This window comes from Haliotis asinina, chromosome 7 (assembly GCF_037392515.1).
Source record: "Haliotis asinina isolate JCU_RB_2024 chromosome 7, JCU_Hal_asi_v2, whole genome shotgun sequence".
Classification (NCBI taxonomy): Eukaryota; Metazoa; Mollusca; class Gastropoda; order Lepetellida; family Haliotidae; genus Haliotis; species Haliotis asinina.
In genome coordinates, this window is record NC_090286.1 from 1,874,325 (window position 1) to 1,896,413 (window position 22,089).

Sequence of the window (22,089 nt, forward strand, 5' to 3'; positions counted from 1 at the left end):
TAATGTTATTCAGTTTCTGCAGTTTTTTGTGAAACACGAGATCAGAAGGCGCGTGCAATATGCTAGAAGTGAAGCACTGTTGGAAATACAAGCCGTCTACGCCTTGTAAAAGGCTTTTCAATTTCTGTGTGATATGCCTGTTCACGGAGAAATCAGGGCGCTTCAGTTTGTTGATTTTCCTATGAAGTGACAACTGGATCATTACGCTTTGGAAACCATTCACTGTTACATTTGCCTCTACTAATCAGTTCCAGGAAGGGCTGTTGTACATTGAGTGACATCTTGCACCATACAAGTACATATATGTTTTGACGTCACCTGAACACCAGCTCCTAAAGTCGCATCCACCGGGATAAGGATTGTTATTAAACAAATATCAAAAGTTGCTGGGCAAACAGTTAAGAACGTTTTGCTTTTGTCATGATCTGAAACGTGGAATGTACAAATATACATTATTAGTATTATTTAATATACATTAAAGTAGTTTGCACAAGTTCAATAGTATATTAGCTGCCATTTTGTGCAGCGTTAGGTCATGTTTATGCACGTTGGTCATGAAAAAAACCTCTACAAATTGTGGAGAATCCTTACAACACCAGATGCAAGTCTCCGCAAATGGTACATTTTGGGCTGTCGCAGACAGAACATTGACGTGGAGAGGGACATTCACTTTCACTGATTGTATTTTCTACAGACTAACTTATTTTGAACACACTCAAAGTTTGCACAAAGAGATAACACAATACCGTTTCTGAAGCCAGGATGGCTGTGCTCATAGCGTATGTGTTAAAATTCTGTCAATATATATTGCATGAAAGCTACGTCAGATAGAGGGCATAATCCTGCACTCGTGATTATATGCAAGATAAAGTGCAGGCAAATGCAGTTATAATATGTTCGTGTTCAACTCAATCCTTTTGTGCGAAACCAACGGGCTAAGCATGAAACAAACGTTACAGACACCTTAACATTGGAGAGAAAAAATGAATTCGATATATTCTTGGAATACACGTGCCCTTGATAGCATGAGCAGTTAGTTGGCATTTGTGAAAACTTGACTTGGCATGTTTATGTAAAGAGTGTCAAGAGTTTATGGGTGCGTACATCAAGACACTATTGGGTTGTTATCATGGTACGTTTGATATTGAGATCTATATTATACATTCGATGTGCTTACTATAACGTTACAAGTAATATCAATCTAAGCAGCTGGGACAACATGACATGTGTCAACCAAGCAAGGAAGCCATACCACCTGTTCGTCGCCTCTTACAAATGAAGCGAGCTGCTGTATCAGTTCTAACCCCAATCTCCATGGGTCTCATATTCAAACAAAATATTGGAGACATCAGAATTTTTACCATCTGACTCTTTAAACATGACAAGAGCTTGCTTAAAATTGTACAATCTCAGAATCTCAGAATCTATGGAAGTTTTTTGTTAGATGGGATGCGTTTTAGTTTCTCTAGGACACAATTTTCTGATTAGTTTGGCACTCATTCTGATACAGTTTATTTTGCAAGCAGTACATTATTATAAATGCCTAACTACAATTTGACTACTACATACCGACATTATGTTTTTGGTAATATTGACATGCTATACGTTTGATACAGAATAATTTTTCACGTGACAACACTGAACACAGGAAACGACAGGGCATCCTCCATTTCCAGGGTGTGGTAAAGTGTCTTGACTAGCTCCGATGTGACACTTCTCTTACAGACAGCTGTCTTGATGTACATACGGCTACCAGTGTCACTGTCGATCTCTGATGTAATACTTCTGTTACAGACAGCTGTCCCAGTTGTACATACGGGTACCAGTGTCACTGTCTATCTCTCATGTAATACTTCTGTTACAGACAGCTGTCTTGATGGTAAATACGACTATCAGTGTCACTGTGTATCTCCGATGTAATTCTTCTGTTACAGACAGCTGTCTTACTGGTAAATACGGGTACAACTGTGGCTACACATGTAACTGTGACCACACCAAGTGTGACCCTTCTACCGGCTGCAGTCCGCCAAACTGTTTTCCAGGCTGGTCTGGTTCGACATGTCACAAACGTATGTAACTACACCAGCAACCAGCAACAGCTGACATTCTTCATTTAACTGATACACCTTACATGCTCTGTTCTGTCCTAAGGGGTCATATCCATTAAGAATCTCACTCGTTAAAGGAAACACTTGTGTCATCACTGCTACGTTTTCGAGTCTACTGATCTCTTGGAATTGTGTGGTTCTGCGTGTTTCTTTTCGGAAAATGGGTATGAATTTTACAAGAAACAAGTCAAAGACCTATATACCCTCTGTCAATCGGACTGTAAACGCAGAGTCTGAGTCTGTAAACGAATTATGAAATAAATCCCTTTAATTCACGCAATCTTCGCAACCAAAATGTAACGTGATGCCAAAACCATACTTTCCGCCAAAGATTTATTGGTAGTCTACATTCCTTTCAGAAATATGGCCACCATTTATACTTGGGATATGTAGTCTGATGAAAGGACATTATAGGCGTGTTTTCTCAAATCAAATTTCAAACTGAGTTTCACAACATCAAATGGCTTAATTTTTAACTCGACTGCCTTTTAAAATGAAACGGCCCAAACAACTTCAGTTGTCTATCCACCAAACTCAAAATGTCTACTATGTCTGGGTTTAATATCGATTTTTGGCCATTCTGGAAAATGTATTTTGCTTCGTTTTCTCAAATTTGAGTGAAACACTCTAACTTAAGTCAAAACTCGGACTTAAGTTTGTTTCGAGATATTGGGGCCAGGCCCCTCCAGGCCGTCTTGATTTTCGATCATCCATTATGTATCAGCAGGTTTGGAGCAGTAACAACAAACCGTTATTTATGCAAATACGTGTAGTTCAACTACGTACTTTAATCACTCAATGTTGTTGAGTCATGGGGTATAAATAGGTCCCACATGTTATAGTTTTGTGGCTTATCATTGGTTTTAGTTGGTCTGGATATGGTAGCACAGTTTGATGTCGAGCACAGGTAAACTATTTATCATTGCGACATGTTATGCACCTCTGATTGATTGTAAGTAGCCAATCACAATTAAGTGGTCAAGGTAGAAGCAATGATATACATAGATATCCACAGATCAGCTATTTCTCGTTCCGAAAGACATCAGTGTCTGAAGCAACATTTGCCTTCATTTTACCTTATCTCCGCTTATGCTTTGGTGATTTTTTAAAAAAAGTAATAATTAATAAAAATAACAGGCAAGATGAAATTTGTCGTTGAGTTTTACACACCGGCGATAAATACATTGTTTGCTAAACATAATGCATGGAAATAAGCTTTGTTCTAGAAAAGCAATAGCTCCAGGACTTGGAATATGGTCATGTGTGACATGTAATGACATGAAAGCACAAGCACTTATTTGTACTGTAAAACAGTCCTGTAATCTCAGCAAGTGTGAGTGGAAGATAACTTATATTGTAAAGGAGTTGTCTAAATGTTGAGCTGAGGATATGAGACACTCATGGGGAAATATGTTGAAAGACGCATGTCACTGAAACAGATAACGTGGCGAGGGGGAAACGTACATCATCCAGTGGTGATCAGGATTTCTCATCATCCCAAGCTACAAACGGAAACACTGCTGCAAACTCGTACGATGTCTGCATTGATACAAAGCCAAGCGATCCCAACTGGTGGCGAGTCGATCTCAATGACACAGTGTTGATACGTGACGTCACCATCTACTTCAGAACTGACTGTAAGTATAGTATCATTACTGACTGTCATTAGTTACACTGTCTGTATAGAGACAAAGGGCAGCAATCCCAACTGGTGGCGAGTGGATCTCAGTGACACAGTGTTGATACGTGACGTCACCATCTTCTACAGAATTGACTAAAATGTTACGATGTCGATAATATGGCGACCAACACATAAGTTACCACAGCGGTATGACCCATTATTAAGAGCTACTGATTTTGAGAATCTTACTTACATCAGCCACAAGTTGTGGGTCGTAGTTGCACGCCTCCTTTCCCGTTGAAGAATCACACCCTAATGTCTACATAATGGGAAACGGTTTTCTGTTATCGAGTAAATTGTTTAGCACATTCAATATAAATTGTTGTTTAGATGTACGTCACGGTGAAAGCATGAACTCGGGTACAGGCACCAGCATACTCATGGTGTTTAGAATCAATGATAAGATCGGACAGTAATGCCACGTTGGCTAACACCCGAGAACAAGACATTGCCTTAAAAACATGTATAATTAGAAAGTTGCATAACGTAGTTAAGCAGCACTAACTGTCAGTAAGTAACCAATCACTGTTAAGTGTTTGCTCACGTCATGATGGAATCAGTAATACATACAGATATCCACACATCTGACCATTTCTCATTGTGAAAGATTGTGAAAGATTTTTATTGTCGATATAACTTGACAATCTTTACGCACTCATTCTTCAAATCTGGACTTACCCAAGCAGGAGTAATAGATTGTTGGTTTGATTGCATGCAGTTTTTTATACCTACTTGGGTATTCACTTCTTATAACAGCTTCATAATAACTGAACGATATGAGAACTGGTGTCATACTATTGGTAAGAACGGTCTGTTGCAGCACAGAATCCTCCACTGTATTATCAGTGATTCCAGCATGGCTGGACAACCAACAAAAGACGATGTCACACTGGCCAGTACCAAGATCAAGTATAGTAGAGTCACTGATAGTGATTGGAATCAATGAAACGATCGGCAGAAATATCATTTGTGACAGCATTCTTACGATGTGACGTTACGTGAATTGTTTAAGCTTACAACGGACGACCTAATTTCATTTCTATTGTTTCATTGTTGACTTGCAAATGAAAACCAACAGGTATCCCAGAAATCTACTCACTGAAAAGAAAGAATGAAAACAATAACATACACATTTCAAAAGTTTGAGATCAAGGCATCTGTTATGTCTAAAAGACTTCCAAGTGAATTCACAGTATTTGTACAGAAATTGTTTATACACAGACTAGAATATGAGCTATAGTTAATCATGATCTGTATGTCACTTAGTCGATATGGTTGCTTTAACTCCAAACTGACCAATATTAAACAACACTATGCACTCATTATTCCTTATTTGCAGTTACACCCAGAAGAAACGGCATCCGGGTGTACCTCACCAACACCACTGACACCACGCCACCCAGCGGCCACCTCTGCTACAATGTGACAGGAAGAGGTAATGGCACTGACATCAACGACATCTTGTCTGTCCCCTGTCACTGCAGAGGGCGCTACGTTCTTCTGTACACAACAACAGCTAATGAGGGGGATACACAACCTAAACTGGACTTTTGTGAAGTGGAGGTGGATGGTAAGAAAAACCGTTTACGTAAAAAGTAAATTAAAGGTTTAATGTGATCTTTCTAGCTATCAAGGATAGAGGGTGTAGTTTTCTATCAACTGCTTTGAAGTCAGCGGTGAACTGTCGGACTTATATTTATGCAGATATAACGAGGGCATTTGAGGGACATTGGTTCAGTGTTGTCACCCGTCTTTAAGTGCAAATTTCACGGAGGAGAGACTAAGCCACTTATATCTATAATGGGAAACATTGATACAATAATTGTGCGAACACGATTTGTAAATCTCGCACAGATGAGAGAGTAAAGAGTAAAACGTATGTCTAAAAAACATCTTTGTTTTGTTCATGATTAAATCGATGCAAATGTTTTCTTGGGGTAGAGACTGAAATCACTACCCGGTTGCTCGATGACCTTGACCCAGTTTCTTATTTCTTGAGGTTTTCTTGACAGTGTGTGATCCTGGTACCTTTGGAGCAGACTGTGAGAACTACTGCCACTGTAAGCACGGTGTCTGTAACTACATCACGGGGATTTGTCCTCCAGGTGGATGTCTGGCAGGCTGGAAGGGAACCAGCTGCGATGTCAGTGAGTGAATAATGACCAACAGATGAATACATGTAGAGTAGAGTGTCATGGTGATGAAGATGTGAAAGGTGTGAACATGTGAACATGATGTAGGTTGGGGGGCAGGTACTATGGACATGTTGGGTATATTTCTATCATTATACACTCCGATATCAAATTCATGAAACATTTCGCTTTTTCGGCTTTTATTGATGACATTTAACATGCTGCATTCCCCGGACAATACGCAGCTCGGTAGTATTGTCACTGTGGCGAGAAATAACATTACTAAAGCGGTTTTGTATACTTTTTAACGGATAATTAACAAACATTACGGAACACAACTATTCCTGTTTATTTACGAGGGGATGTCAATAAGTTTTGAGCCTTGGGCATTTGTCATACCCAGGTGTCACAGCCTATTATACGACATTGAACCGTGGGGTGTAGCTGATGTGATATATAAGTTTTGGTATCCTACTCTCAGACGTTATTGAACAGCTCACATTGACAGAAAGAGACCCCACTCACGGCAGTGAAAATGAATAAAATTGAGTATAGAGCAGTAATTAAGTTTTTAGTTCTTGAAGGAAACTCGGCGAAGAACATTGAAGAAAGGCTTTCAGCTGTTTATGGGAAGTCTTCCCCTTCATCTGTTGCCATCAAACGATGGGTCAATGAATTTAAGCATGGTAGAGAGAGTCTTGAAGATGGCCCCGGTCCAGGTCGCCCAACAACAAGCACTAATCAGGAAAACATTGACAGAGTGCATAGACTTGTGCTGGAAAATCGTCGAATCACTCCACGAGTTAGAGGAGACCACAGGCATTTCACACGGATCCATCGAGACAATTCTTCATGAACATCTCGTCATGTCTAAGGTGTGCGCAAGATGGGTGCCAGGAATACGTACAGATGAAATGAAGCAAACAAGGGTCACCATAAGCAACTCCATGCTAACCAGATACAAGAATCCAGAAGATTTTCACTTTAGGCTAGTAACCTGTGATGAAACCTGGATCCACCACTATGATCCTGAGAGCAAACAAGAATCCGTGTAATGGAAACATGTCACTTCTCCAAGGACCAAAAAGTTCAAAGCCTCCAGATCAGTGCAGAAGGTAATGGCGGCAGTCCTCTGGTATAGCAAAGGCGTCATCCACATAGATTACTTACCAAAAAGAAAGAACAATGAATGGGGAATATTACGCTAACATGTTGAGGCAAGTGCGACAGTCAATCAAGGGAAAGCGCCGGGGCAAGATCAGACGTGGTATTCTTCTACATCAAGACAATGCTCCAGTACACACCTCTCGCCGCTGCTGTCCAGGAATGTGGGTACGAAATCTTGTCGCATACCCCCTGCTCTCCAGACCTGGCACCAAGTGATTACCATCTGTTCCCAAATCTCAAGACACACTTGCGTGGTCGTAGATTTCAGGATGATAATGAGCTTATTGCTGCTACTGAGGCTTGGTTTGAGGACCAAAATGGCGCCTTCTACAGAGATGGCATCAGCGCCTGGCAGAACAAATGGAACAAGTGTCTTGACTCACAAAGGGACTTTGCTGAAAAATAAATATGGTTCATACCAATATTTTGTGTTTTTCTATGCAAGCAAGGCTCAAAACTTATTGACATCCCCTCGTATCATGCGTCTCGATGTTAAGCAATGTTAAGCAATGTCAAATTGCATTTTGCTACTACCACACTAGTAAATAGTAATTTCTGTATGTGCCTCAGTCCTTCATGCTGAACAAAGTATTAACTGAAAAACACTGATCTCGACTGCGTTGACGAGTTATAAGGAAGGGAAGCACGTGTATTTCGCGGTATCACATGGTCATTTCAAGTTTTGTCACATTCAACGATGTTTGATTGTTTGTCATTTTGTCCATGATGTTTGACCTTTCCTGTCCGTTTTGTCCCTGTTGTCACGATAAGCTGGTTTGTATGGTAGCCGAATGCGTCCTGTTCCATCATGTCGCACATAGTGCAAGCGAGATACGGCACGTCGCGTTCTCTGGCATTCCCAGTTCGCAGCTGATGCTGTCCTTGTAGAAGACTGGATGCAAACATACAAACACAAAACTTTGGGGGTTTATGCTGCTCTTGTCTCTGGCTGCTTCTGCATAGGAAGTCTTACGTGCTACAAAACTGTCCACGTTTCTTTCATAGACAGTCTTGACAGAACGCGCCAACGTGATTCAAAACATTGATCACAACGCGAGTAACGTGAGAGAACCATCAGAACGCGACAGGCCATGAGGAAACGTAAGTGGGCTAGGACCAAAACATGGTGTGCCTTTGACCTTCTGAGGGTCAGAAGCCCCTTTTCACCAACAGACCATCTCGGAAACCGTGATAGACCATGAGCAAAAGTTAGCTAGGTCGAACAAAATTTGACTTTAGATGGGTGAGTTAATATTTAACGTCACATCGGCAGTGTTTCAGCCATATCGTGACGAGAACATATTTCACATTGAAACAGAACATGCGGATAATAGTGTTGCAGCTGGTTAAGGCGCCAAGAATCACATGACTCGCTGTAGGGGGGTGAGGGGTGGTTTATTTAGAAGTTCATATTGGTAATTGTAAGCCCTGGAATGACATAACATTCTTATTAAAATTTGTACAATACATGATGTTTCGCATAGGCAGCACAAGCAGTTTGCCACAATAAATTCTGTAATCCAACAATGAAGTTATTCAACATAACTGAGCAAGTGAAATAATTACATGATACATTGGTTGTGCCACCAAGGGAAATAATTCATGGTCCAGTAACCTAGTTTGCCTAAGAAACTGTTAAACTTAGCAATATGTACACATATATTCACAGGCAATAAAGTTCACAACTATAAAAACATACAGCCAGATAAATATTTGGTAACCCTTTGTAGATACTAGAAAGCTGTACATAAAAAATAGACATATGTGGACAAATGAGAATACATCTTACCCATTTGTGGAATAGAGCCTAGTATGTGATCTTGATGACTAGACCATGAGTTCACATGTGACCTGCCAAGTGCAAACGCTTTCATGTATATGTCTCCTCTCCACTCACAAAACAAACAATAAACCTAATGCACATATATACATCTACACAACCATGGTTGTAGAAAAATGAATCAATACTTGCAATACTGTTTGATTTGACACCAGAGCTATAATACATCATGTTAAAGTATCAAACTGAACTGTCCGATGAAAACTACAGCGGTATGCCTGGGGGACCTTGTTCCTTGTTGTTGTACTGTGTTATATTGAAGTATTGTTAGATGAGTACCCAGATTGGTGCAATTATGGGAATTTTTTAAATTAGCCAATCGGGAGCTATAAATTAGGGTCATGTGATACACAATATTCCAAAGTGAGACAATACTCTTGATCCAGCACTTTTCTGAACCACAAATGCAATAGAAACGTTTCAGATAAATAAAATGCATCTGGAATACTTTCCATACCGTATTAAATGTCAATATGATTGACATATACATAAAACCACAAACTTTAGAACACTACCACCAACCTTCAATATTTTAAGTGACCTTTTTATGAATTATATAATATTTTTATTCCTATTTTCCTTGTAAAGAATAAAACACTGTAACACCAATTTATATAAGATAGTTATAAAATAGTTCACAGCAAACAAACCAAACTGAGTTATGAAAAGCATGAAAATATCACTTCTACAATAGAAACCTGTCGTCAAAGGAGAGTAAAACAATAAAACATCACAATTAGAACTAATTAAAACCTGGAAAGTTAAAACGAACAGTACTATTTGGACAATGCAATATAAAAAGCTCGACCGTACTAGGGACCATTGGGTTTAGGGCCCTAGTTGGACTTACACCATCCCTTCACCCACTGGCGATTGTAAGAAATGTTATCAAATATGAAAATAACACGAATATTACGTTTTAAACTCCTGGTAATTTTTTGGACTTACGTACTAATGTTGGAGGTGACAACTAGCCAAATTCCCATTTTGGGGAAACAGGACTGCCGTGGCCACCAGAAACACAGAGAAACCCAAGCATAACAGATCGTTTGGGGATTCTTGACAGGATGTGTCGACAGTGTTGAGTACGGCCCTGGGTGTGTTAAAAACTGCAGTTTCCGGATGTGTAAGGAAGCAGGGAGCCACTGTCCCCGGGATATAGGCCAATGTGATGAAGGATGTCAGCCTGGATGGAAAGGAGTGGACTGTACATCAGGTGTGGAAGACTTTCTTTAATGTGTCAAATTACAGTGTCATTCATAACACTGTTTGCAGATCCCATTTCTGATTCACTTATGTAATAGTGAAGAACAACATTGCTATTGTAACTATGTATTTAACGACTACACACAGTATGTTGAGATTTCAGTCTTCTGTGATTGTCTATAAACAATAATTACATATACATGTTATCTGTCTCATACCATTCACTCACCTGACATGTATTTAACGACTACACACAGATTTGTCTTTGTCAATCTGTCTATCAGCCATATTGTCCTGTGTAATAATGTTCCGTCGGTAGAATGTTCCAGCACATACGGACACGGTTGTAACAAGAACTGCTCCAGTAGACATTGTGGTACATCCTCATCATTATGTAACCACGTGACTGGAGCATGTGACCACGGCTGTAGTGCTGGCTGGAAGGATGTAGACTGTGTTACAGGTAGGAAGCATGGGCTGTGGTGCTGGATGGATGGATGTAGACTGTGTTACAAGTAGGAACCATGGGCTGTAGTGTTGACTGGAAGGATGTTCACTGTGTTACAGGTAGGAAGCATGGGCTGCAGTGCAGTGCTGGCTGGATGTAGACTGTGTTACAGGTAGGAATCATGGGTTATAGTGGTGGCTGGAACGATGTAGAGTGTGTTACAGGTAGGAAGTATATGCAGTAGTAGTGGCTGGAAGGATGTAGACTGTGTTACAGGTAAGAAGCATAGGCTGTAGTGCTGGCCGGAAAAATGTAAACCGTGTTACAGGTAGGAATCATGGACTGCAGTGCTTGGCCGAAGGATGTAGACTGTGCTACAGGTATGAATCATGGGCTCTAGTGGTGACTTGATGGATGTAGACTGTATTACAGGTAGGAAGCATGGGCTGTATTGGTGGCTGGGAGGATGTAGACTGTATTACAGGTAGGAAGCATGGGCTGTATTGGTGGCTGGGAGGATGTAGACTGTATTACAGGTAGGAAGCATGGGCTGTATTGGTGGCTGGGAGGATGTAGACTGTATTACATTTACGAAGCATGGGCTGTGGTGGTGGCTGAAAGGATGTAGACTGTATTACAGGTAGGAAGCATGGGCTGTTTTGGTGGCTGAAAGGATGTAGACTGTATTACAGGTAGGAAGCATGGGCTGTATTGGTGGCTGAGAGGATGTAGACTGTGTTACAGGTAGGAAGCATGGGCTGTGGTGCTGGCTGGAAGGATGTAGTCTGTATTAAAGGTAGGAAGCATGGACTGTATTGGTGGCTGGGAGGATGTAGACTGTATTACATTTACGAAGCATGGACTGTGGTGGTGGCTGAAAGGATCTAGACTGTGTTACAGGTAGGAAGCATGGATTGTATTGGTGGCTGTAAGGATGTAGACTGTACTACAGGTAGGAAGCATGGGCTGTATTGGTGGCTGAGAGGATATAGACTGTGTTACAGGTAGGAAGCATGGGCTGTTTTGGTGGCTGAAAGGATGTAGACTGTATTACAGGTAGGAAGCATGGGCTGTATTGGTGGCTCAGAGGATGTAGACTGTGTTACAGGTAGGAAGCATGGGCTGTGGTGCTGGCTGGAAGGATGTAGTCTGTATTAAAGGTAGGAAGCATGGACTGTATTGGTGGCTGGGAGGATGTAGACTGTATTACATTTACGAAGCATGGACTGTGGTGGTGGCTGGAAGGATGTAGACTGTATTAGAGGTAAGAAGCATGGATTGTATTGGTGGCTGTAAGGATGTAGACTGTATTACAGGTAGGAAGCATGGGCTGTATTGGTGGCTGAGAGGATATAGACTGTGTTACAGGTAGGAAGCATGGGCTGTATTGGTGGCTGTAAGGATGTAGACTGTATTACAGGTAGGAAGCATGGGCTGTAGTGCTGGCTGAGAGGATGTCGACTGTGTTACAGGTAGGAAGCATGGGCTGTGGTGCTGGCTGGAAGGATGTAGACTGTATTACAGGTAGGAAGCATGGGCTGTGTTGGTGGCTGTAAGGATGTAAACCGTATTACAGGTAGGAAGCATGGTCTGTATTGGTGGCTGAAAGGATGTAGACTGTATTACAGGTAGGAAGCATGGGCTGTATTGGTGGCTTGGAGGATGTCGACTGTGTTACAGGTAGGAAGCATGGGCTGTGGTGCTGGCTGGTAGGATGTAGACTGTATTAAAGGTAGGAAGCATGGGCTGTTTTGGTGGCTGAAAGGATGTAGACTGTATTACAGGTAGGAAACATGGGCTGTATTGGTGGCTGTAAGGATGTAGACTGTATTACAGGTAGGAAGCATGGGCTGTGGTGCTGGCTGGAAGGATGTAGACTGTATTAAAGGTAGGAAGCATGGGCTGTTTTGGTGGCTGAAAGGATGTAGACTGTATTAAAGGTAGGAAGCATGGGCTGTAGTGCTGGCTGGGAGGATGTAGACTGTGTTACAGGTAGGAAGCATGGGCTGTGGTGCTGGCTGGAAGGATGTAGACTGTATTAAAGGTAGGAAGCATGGACTGTATTGGTGGCTGTAAGGATGTAGACTGTATTACAGGTAGGAAACATGGTTTGTAATGCTGACGGGTAGGATGTAGACTGTATTAAAGGTAGGAAGCATGGACTGTATTGGTGGCTGTAAGGATGTAGACTGTATTACAGGTAGGAAGCATGGGCTGTATTGGTGGCTGTAAGGATGTAGACTGTGTTACAGGTAGGAAACATGGTTTGTAATGCTGACGGGTAGGATGTAGACTGTATTACAGGAAGGAAGCATGGGCTGTAGTGTTGGTTGGAAGGATGTAGACTGTATTACAGGTAAGAAGCATGTTCTGTAGTGCTGGCTGGAAGGATGTAGACTGTATTACAGGTAGGAAGCATGGGCTGTGGTGGTGGCTGAAAGGATGTAGACTGTATTACAGGTAGGAAGCATGGGCTGTATTGGTGGCTGTAAGGATGTAGACTGTATTACAGGTAGGAAGCATGGGCTGTGGTGCTGGCTGAGAGGATGTCGACTGTGTTACAGGTAGGAAGGATGGGCTGTGGTGCTGGGTGGAAGGATGTAGACTGTATTACAGGTAGGAATCATGGGCTGTATTGGTGGCTGTAAGGATGTAGACTGTATTACAGGTAGGAATCATGGGCTGTATTGGTGACTGGGAGGATGTAGACTGTATTACAGGTAGGAAGCATGGGCTGTATTGGTGGCTGGGAGGATGTAGACTGTGTTACAGGTAGGAAGCATGGGCTGTGGTGCTGGCTGGAAGGATGTAGACTGTATTAAAAGTAGGAAGCATGGACTGTATTGGTGGCTGTAAGGATGTAGACTGTATTACAGGTAGGAAGCATGGGCTGCATTGGTGGCTGGGAGGATGTTGACTGTGTTACAGGTAGGAAATATGGTTTGTAATGCTGACGGGTAGGATGTAGACTGTATTACAGGAAGGAAGCATGGGCTGTAGTGTCGGTTGGAAGGATGTAGACTGTGTTACAGGTAAGAAGCGTGTTCTGTAGTGCTGGGTGGAAGGATGTAGACTGTGTTACACTTAGGAATCATGGGCTGTAGTGCCGACTCTGTTATAGGTAGGTACCATGGGCTGTCGTGACACCTGTCTATCACAGGAAAATGATGTGATGAAAAAGAGATGTGCGTCCGAGATTCCCTGAAACAGGTGTAACTAAGAATGAAAGTAACAGTTTGACTGCCTGAACTAAGGATACGGTGATCAATATGAAAACGTGTTTTTATCTGAATATTCCTGCGAAATGTTTTAAAGAAGTGAAATACGGGATCGGATGTACTGAAACCTACAGTAGTCGGACGTTCATAATCTTAAACATGAACCAACGAGACATTGAACAATACGGGATAGAGGATACAGTGAAATGACATAATATCTTTGAACATTCCTTCAGAATGTTTCGATGGCAAGGAATATGGAGCTGGGTGTGTTAAAAACTGCAGTTCCCGGAAATGTAAGGAAGAAGGGAGATCCTGTCCCCGGGATACAGGTCGATGTGATGGAGGATGTCAGCCTGGATGGGAAGGAGAGGACTGTACATCAGGTGTGTCACATAGTCACGTATAACCTCTCCCGTGTGGTGCCTGACAGTTTCGATCGTTGCATGTAATATCCTTTAGCTGATCGTCTGGTCCAGGCACCAGTGTCTCATGGCTGGAATATCATTGTGTCAACAATAGACAGAGTATATGTAATTACTACCACATAAACAGAACAAGAAACCTCGCACAAGAAGCACCAAAGCTCTCCTCTGACATGGGTAGCAGTTATGTATTTTTCCATGCGGTGAGTACTGGCAAGAACTGCAGTGTGTGTTGCTATTGTTATTATTTTACAGAGTGTACACCAAACGTGAATTATGGTCCGGGTTGTCATGGTAACTGCAGTGCCAGGAAGTGTAAGGAAGTGTCAGGCACGTGTCCCAGGGATACAGGTCGATGTGATGGAGGATGTCAACCAGGATGGGAGGGAGTGGACTGTACATCAGGTATCTTAAAATGTCACGTATGATGTTTTTACGTGCAATATGGAAGTGTGGTGTCAATAATACCGATAATGTAAGAATCCAATGTCTGAACTATCCATTGTTTACTGAATACATTTTTTTCGATTATGGCAATGCCATTTATGCATTTGTCGACATTTTGACATTAATCATTACAACAGTGTAGCTACTACCGTGTGACATACACGCGCAATACCTTTACCATGGTCAAGATGCACTTCTCTAAAGTTCGTTGCCTTTATGCTGTTCCCAGTATGTGAGTACTGACAGGAATTGCAGTGTGTGTCCTGATACTTATCTTACAGAGTGTACACTTAACGTGAATTATGGTCCGGGTTGTCATGGTAACTGCAGTGCCAGGAAGTGTAAGGAAGTGTCAGGCACGTGTCCCCATGATACAGGTCGATGTGATGGAGGATGTCAACCAGGATGGGAGGGAATGGACTGTACATCAGGTATGTTACAATGTCACGTATGATTTTTTTAGTGCAATATGGAAGTCTGGTGCTATTGATGGCGATTGTGTCAGGGTCAAAATGTCTGAAGTTTCATGGATTACTGAATAAAACGTTTCCACCAGGAGAGTGTTATCCATGTATTTGTCGACTCTTTGAGATTAATTATCATATCAGAGTAGTTAAAAGTGTGTGACATACACGCGTAATATCTTTGTTGCATGTTACATTGGATAAATGCGTGTTAGCCGCTATGCTTATCTTACAGAGTGTACACTAAACGTGAGTTATGGCCCTGGTTGCCGTGGTAACTGCAGTGCCAGGAAGTGTAAGGACGTATCGGGCACATGTCCCCGTGATACCGGGCGGTGTGATGGAGGGTGTCAGCCAGGATGGGAGGGAGTGGACTGTATGTTGGGTATGTCATGTTCTCATGCAACATGCTAAAATAAATACTGTTACAGTTTCATATAAACATTTGAGTCGGTATCGACGATTAACACAAATGCTTCAAATTGCGTATTAACGTGCATGCTATATATATATATATAATAATAATATATATGACCTAGCTAGTTTTCTCTCAAACTAATTAAAAATTTTGAGGCAAATCCTAAGTACGCCCTGTCAATGTACATTTACTTGCAGAATGTCAGTCACGGACGTTTGGTGGTAACTGTTCCTCCACGTGTGGACATTGTGTGGAAGATGAACCTTGTCACCATGTCACTGGAACCTGTCTCAAGGGCTGCAGTCCAGGCTGGGTCAACGACACCTGTCAACAAGGTACATTACGTGGTGTTAAATGATAGCAACTGTCTCCTGTCAGTAAAGGTTTATATGTACCCTGACTGATTAACAGCATTCACTCTGGTATTCTGTCAAACTAAAACCAGTATATATCACTGTCAAATATTCACCCGAAACCAATTCACATTTATTGTGCGTTTCTCCCACATGAGGCTGATTCACTGTCAACTATATAATGGCACATTAATTGCTCCCTTCCCCTGTGCGTTTCTCCCACATGAGGCCATAATGACAAAGCGTGTTCAACTCATCTAGGTTACTTACTTATGAGTGCATTGTTTTCTTATGTTTTCAGCCCAAGGGCAATCTTCATCGCAATCGTCCGGAAATGGTCCTGTCGTTGGTGGTGCGGTTGGTGGAGTTGTTGTAGCTGTGGTTGCTGTTGTCACTGTTCTTGCAGTTTTCTTCTACAGGTTCATTCACGTTCATTAGTCTTTTTTATCCTCTCGGCGTGTACTGGGGGAAGATGGGATATAGTCGACGCCTCGTCTGTCTTTCCTTCCTTCCTTCCTTCCGTCCTTCCGTCCGTCCGTAATCATTTTGTTTCCGGTTTATAACTCAAAAATCGTTTAAGATTTTCAACGACAATTGTTAGACATATTAATCCACAGGCAGACTGTAACGCAAATGGGTTGTGGAGCATAGAGGAAATGAACAGTCTTCTTATATGCCAACGAATCGAGCAAAGGTTGGCAACGTACTATCCTCGCTTCTGTTCGAAAACAACTTTCATGTCAAAATGGAATGTCGCCACCATCAAAAGTACATACCCATTTCTTCACTGGAGTCTGTAAAGTCACTGTAACAGCCGAACACGGTAGAACATCTTACAGTTTAAATGGCTCCTTCTGTGTAAACAAACGTATTGACACAATAACAATCGTAAGACAATTTTGAAAAAAAACCTTAACGCTTTTTATTATTTTAATAAAAAACATACATCGATGTCATACCGTAAAATAAATAAGAAAGATGTGATAAATGTTGACGAATTTTGCTTGTAATCCCTTGTAATTAGGAATTCATCTGTATGGTTTGGGAGCAATGGTAAAACAGATGTTACAGGAAGCAATGTAAAACACTACCATTGCCGCTAACGCAAACCATTTAGCTTATGGAGGACTAATACGAACGATAACCGTTAACTAAAACAAAGTCTGAAAGAAATGAATATATTCCACACTATTGGTAAGCAGTGACATGTTTATGCATGAACTACCAAAACAGTGACAAAAAAGTGTCCTGAACATACTTTAAAATAGTCTCATGAACAATAACCTAACTTTGTGGATTGTATGAGTAGACTGAAACTTGATTTTATCACAAAAGTTTATGTACGCTATTATCGATATACTGATAATCATTAATGTATGTACTTTTTCCTATCGACGATATTTAGGAATATCGATCTTTTACCGAGCCCCAATTTCGCCTGCGAAAGATCCTACAATATTAAAGCAGACAAAAGGATTTGTGTGTTCCTATTTTCAGTCGAACATTAAGGTTAGAAGATTGGACAACATGCATAAATTAAGAATTTAGCCTTCAGTAGCATGGCGACTTCTTTAACCAAGCATTGCATAGATATCTAACGTCCTCGCATTGTTTAAGGAGAAAAAGAAATGCCAACAAGACGAGAACTGATAATTCTGTGTATGAGGACGTGTCTGCCTTTGAACCACAAGAACCAGAGTTGCATGGTAAGATATAAAGATCATTCAACCAACATTCAACATTTAGGAATCAGCGTTCATGTATAGATAGCGAGATGTTGAACTGCTGTAGGTCTTCCAGAGACATCATTCACTGCATCACGGAGGCCTGGTTTTATTCGTCAGAGATTGTGTACAAATGAGTTTTCTCACGTTATTAAATAGTTTATATTTGTGTGAAACTATTTTATAAGCACCAGTTGACAAGCAGTTGTTTCCCTTAAATTAGTTCTATGAAATGTGTTTCTCCAGCAGTAGGGCCAAGTGCGAATGCTGGTTATGAGGAGGAGGAGGAGGAGACGGGGCGTGATGCTGATGGTTCTGGGGAGAACACAGCTAGTACATACTACAACATTGGACCAGCCATCAGTACGGAGGTGGACGTGGACAAGCTAGGGGACAGGATCAGAGATATGCAGGCTACAAAACAAGGATTTGAGAAGGAGTACCAGGTGTGCCATCCTAACATGATTGCGGCTGGTTCTTTCATGGTGGTTTCATTTTAGGATCTCATGCAGTGTTTACCAGTAACCACTGAGATCCAATGGCAATATAGGAGCCGAATCGTTTTGTTTCCTAATCTATATTTTACTTGCAATATTAGACTTATCAGCTACCAGGGTAAATAAAGCTACGTCTCTTGTTCAAAAACTAATATTCGTTTATTTATGCTAATCTTGGGATGATATTATACATAACAGATCGTATCCATGTGTTTGTATGCATGGAATCTTATGTAATTTTGACATGTAGAAACTGATCTCTGGGTTCACACACACGTATGAAGCATCTCAGCTTGAAGGGAACACAGGCAAAAACAGATTCCTGCAGTATTACCCATGTGAGTATTGGCACCATTTCCACGACCTATTATAAACTTCGGTAACATATTCATGTTCAGTCATATGGGTAAGGGTGTTACAGTAAACCATTTCCTTGTCTACCAGCAGTATTACCCATGTGAGTATTGGCACCATTTCCACGACCTATTATAAACTTCGGTAACATATTCATGTTCAGTCATATGGGTAAGGGTGTTACAGTAAACCATTTCCTTGTCTACCACAGATGACTACAACCGGGTGGTCCTGGACAAGCTTCCCGAGGATCCATTCTCAGACTACATCAACGCCAGCTACATCAATGTAATCTAGATCTTTATCATTTTTTCTCACAGCAGACACACTTAAGTAAAAAGCGCTCTTCAGCAGTTGAACTAACTGGATATCGGCGTTATACAAATATCTAGTTGTATAAGTAAAACTGTTACAATTCTGAATGGATGTGGATGTATACATGTGTACTGTTAGGTTTAATGCTCTGTGTCGACTTACAACAGGGGCTTCATCATAGAGAATCTGCTTATATCCATCACTATGGCAGTTTGTTGGTTGAAGTATCTGTTGTCAAGAAACGAATAGAACAAACAATATTTACCAAGCTCCTCATATTTCAGGGATTTTCGAGGGAGCAAGCCTATATTGCAGCTCAAGGTGAAAAACACATTCATGTCTTCATAAAGTGAAATCATTAAGGCATAATTCTCTCTTTCTGATATAAAAATATCGATTTCATGTAAACATATGCATGTGTTCATACAATTTGTGTTTTATTTATAACTACCATAGCACCGAATAAGAAGACTGTAACTGACTTCTGGAGAATGATATATCAGAAGAACTTGACCAGGATCGTCATATTGACCAACTTGACGGAAATGGGCAAGGTAAAACAGTTTTGTCAATAAATTAACTATACTAACCCAAACAATAAACAGTGCATCGCAAAAAAAACTCTCACAGATAAATGACATAACACATTCATCCAAAGGCAATGATATTGCATAACCACATGCATTTGTCTGCACACATGAAGAATGTGAAATGTTTTTATTGCGCCTTAGTGACGTAAAGGGGTCCAGAAGTTGAAATGGTCAAAACAGAAAGTCAAAACTTCAATAACGTGTATGGCCGCCGTTGGTCTGAAACACGGCTGGGCTGCACTACAACGTTTCTTGGATGGGATTAGTCGAGCAGGAAATACTTTGGGAGTGTTATTCCACCTGTGGACAATCGCTACTAGGAGATCATGTAGCCGTACGGGAGAATTTGGCAGATGTCGAAAGCGGTGATCAATTTCATCTCAAACATGCTCAGTTGGGGAAAGATCCGGTGATACTGCAGGCCAGGGCAAGACATCAAGTTGTTGTTGTTGGGGAAATTGTTGCACAACACGTGCTGTATGTGGACGTGTTTTGTCATGCTGACGTGTTTTGTCGTGATGTTGGAGAAAAGGAATGACAACGGGTGCGAGAAACTCATCACGGTACCCTAGAGTATTCAAAGTGCCGTTCACTATCACCAATTGCGTTCTCATACGACCGGTGATGCCATCCGAACAATTCCGCCACTATCTCTCCATTACACACGCATCTGCGTAGCCTTCATTTGACAAGTGGAAACGAGACTCATCCGTAAACATCACACGTCTCCACCAAAACAATGAATGTCTGAGGTGTCGTCTGCACCATTCCACCATCGGACGTAGGCCGAAACATACATAATTAGTAGGCGATTGATAACGGTTTGAGGATGAATCTGACTGCAGCTGGAGATGCTGCGAGCTGTTGTTGTTGCTTGGTGACAGTGATTACGCAGATGAACCAGTCGAATCTCTGGATGTTGCGCAGGGGTGGTAACTCTTAGTCTCCTTGAACATGGGCGATCATGTTACAGTAAACATGTTGTCAAATTCCCACTCTGTAGAACCAGACCATGGCATACCCATAGCCATGTATCGATCGCCTGTTGTAAATCTTGACGTTGCTTTTATAGCGGGTCGCGTGGGCTATATCCTTTGCAGTTTTGTTAACACGTGTACCTCTCTGTTACAAAACACTCACGCATCTCTGGTTTTAAATTTCGTGCTCCTCTGATGTTTACTTTGTGAAATGATAATAATAAATGCACACTGTCTTTTTCGGCGAGTATATATTGATGTGCAGTTTGCATATCCTTTAAGTGACTGCGTTTGTTCGTAAACGTTTACAGATGTTTAGTCATTTGTCCTGTGTGGTTTAAACATCTTCATTTAGGTGAAGTGTGAACCCTACTGGTCCGACACACGTGACCTTGAAGCGGGACCCTTTTCCATCAGTGTCACCAAAGTCATTCAGAGGGCATGCTGGGTCATCAGAGAACTCACTGCTACGGTCAAGCAGGTAATGCAGTGTGACATTATCTTTCGTTAGTACAGACTGATGCAGACTTTTCTTTTCTCTCGGGAAATGGCGGGTTGTCAGTATCTTGCGTTACTTCAAACTAGGACAAAAAGAAATAAATGTTCCTCGATTGCAGTGAAACAAATTAAATTATATCGAAGACAGTGATACGTAAATGATGGTTGAAACTGGGAAGAGTTTCTATGTTCACAACCTGAACTGTGCATGTTTGGAATAATTGGAGTTATTAATGGTATTCTCTTCCTTTTCACAGACAGGGGAACACAGAATTTTCTACCAGTTCCACTTCACAAAATGGCCGGACCATGGAACTCCAGACGAAACTAACCTTATGGAGTTCCTGTGGCGAGTCCGGAAGACGCCCAGTCCCGACACCTCACCTCTTTTGGTACATTGTAGGTCTGTAAGAAGACACGATACAGTTCTTGTAATATGATCATAATGTTACATTTTATTACGATTCCCTTGTGATAGATATCGCGCGCTCCTGCAGGTCGGGTTGGGCGGGATTGGTTGGTTGATTGATTGTTGTTTAACACCGCACTCAATATTCCACCTATATGGCAGTGACCCGTGAAGGTCCCGGGGTAGAATAGGCCTTCAGCAACCCATGCTTGCCATAGAAGGCGATTCAGCTTGTCGTAAGAGGCGACTAACGGGATCGGTTGGTCAGACTCGCTGACTTGGTTGACACATGTCATCGGTTCCCAATAGCGCAGATCGATGCTCATGTTGTTGATCACTGAGTAGTATAGGGAATGATAGTCCGAAAACACTTTTCAAAAACCCCTCTAAAAAGCCTCATTTACTAAATGAGGCTTTGGTGGGACCATTAGCTCTTGCTATTATTACCCCTACTACAAAGCCACGCCATCACGTTTACCGTGACTTGGCAGGCGGTAACACTGTGCCGTACGGTACGATCAATAATTCTTCTCTTACAAATCCCCTACCCGGCCCATCCCTCAAGTAGTACAAGTTAGGTTCGTCGGCTTTCATATCCACTTTATCTATGTTGTAAGTTTTGACTGACCATATAGGATCGGTGGCTCGCTTACGGCTATCGCCCTCATGTTCCCCCGGCTGGTATAGATACCTAACTAAGGCCCTATCTGGTATCTGTTTCTCCTTTCCACGCAATGGAGCAGACGACTCTGCTAACACTGATTTTAGTTTGATAGCGTCTGCCGGTTTCTTACCAGTGAGCCGGGTTACTTCATGGT

At 41.6% G+C, this 22,089-nt stretch overlaps 1 protein-coding gene across 3 annotated transcripts in view; it reads left to right on the forward strand.

Annotated features, from left to right (window-relative positions):
- LOC137292167 (receptor-type tyrosine-protein phosphatase epsilon-like) overlaps positions 1-22,089 on the forward strand; it is a 53,375-nt gene that overhangs the window by 680 nt on the left and 30,606 nt on the right. Inside the window, exons 2-21 of one of the 3 annotated variants that reach the window (XM_067823720.1) lie at positions 1,935-2,069; positions 3,548-3,745; positions 5,129-5,359; positions 5,802-5,936; positions 9,995-10,144; positions 10,454-10,597; positions 14,037-14,186; positions 14,481-14,630; positions 14,954-15,103; positions 15,372-15,521; positions 15,752-15,889; positions 16,209-16,326; positions 17,525-17,613; positions 17,878-18,077; positions 18,379-18,466; positions 18,694-18,770; positions 19,082-19,118; positions 19,254-19,351; positions 20,720-20,845; positions 21,120-21,265. In XM_067823720.1, coding sequence (XP_067679821.1) covers positions 1,935-2,069; positions 3,548-3,745; positions 5,129-5,359; positions 5,802-5,936; positions 9,995-10,144; positions 10,454-10,597; positions 14,037-14,186; positions 14,481-14,630; positions 14,954-15,103; positions 15,372-15,521; positions 15,752-15,889; positions 16,209-16,326; positions 17,525-17,613; positions 17,878-18,077; positions 18,379-18,466; positions 18,694-18,770; positions 19,082-19,118; positions 19,254-19,351; positions 20,720-20,845; positions 21,120-21,265 — 2,710 coding nt within the window. Of the gene's footprint in view, positions 1-1,934; positions 2,070-3,547; positions 3,746-5,128; positions 5,360-5,801; positions 5,937-9,927; positions 10,145-10,453; positions 10,598-14,036; positions 14,187-14,480; positions 14,631-14,953; positions 15,104-15,371; positions 15,522-15,751; positions 15,890-16,208; positions 16,327-17,524; positions 17,614-17,877; positions 18,078-18,378; positions 18,467-18,693; positions 18,771-19,081; positions 19,119-19,253; positions 19,352-20,719; positions 20,846-21,119; positions 21,266-22,089 lie in introns of all 3 variants that reach the window. The other 2 variants (XM_067823721.1, XM_067823722.1) reach the window with 2 other exon arrangements.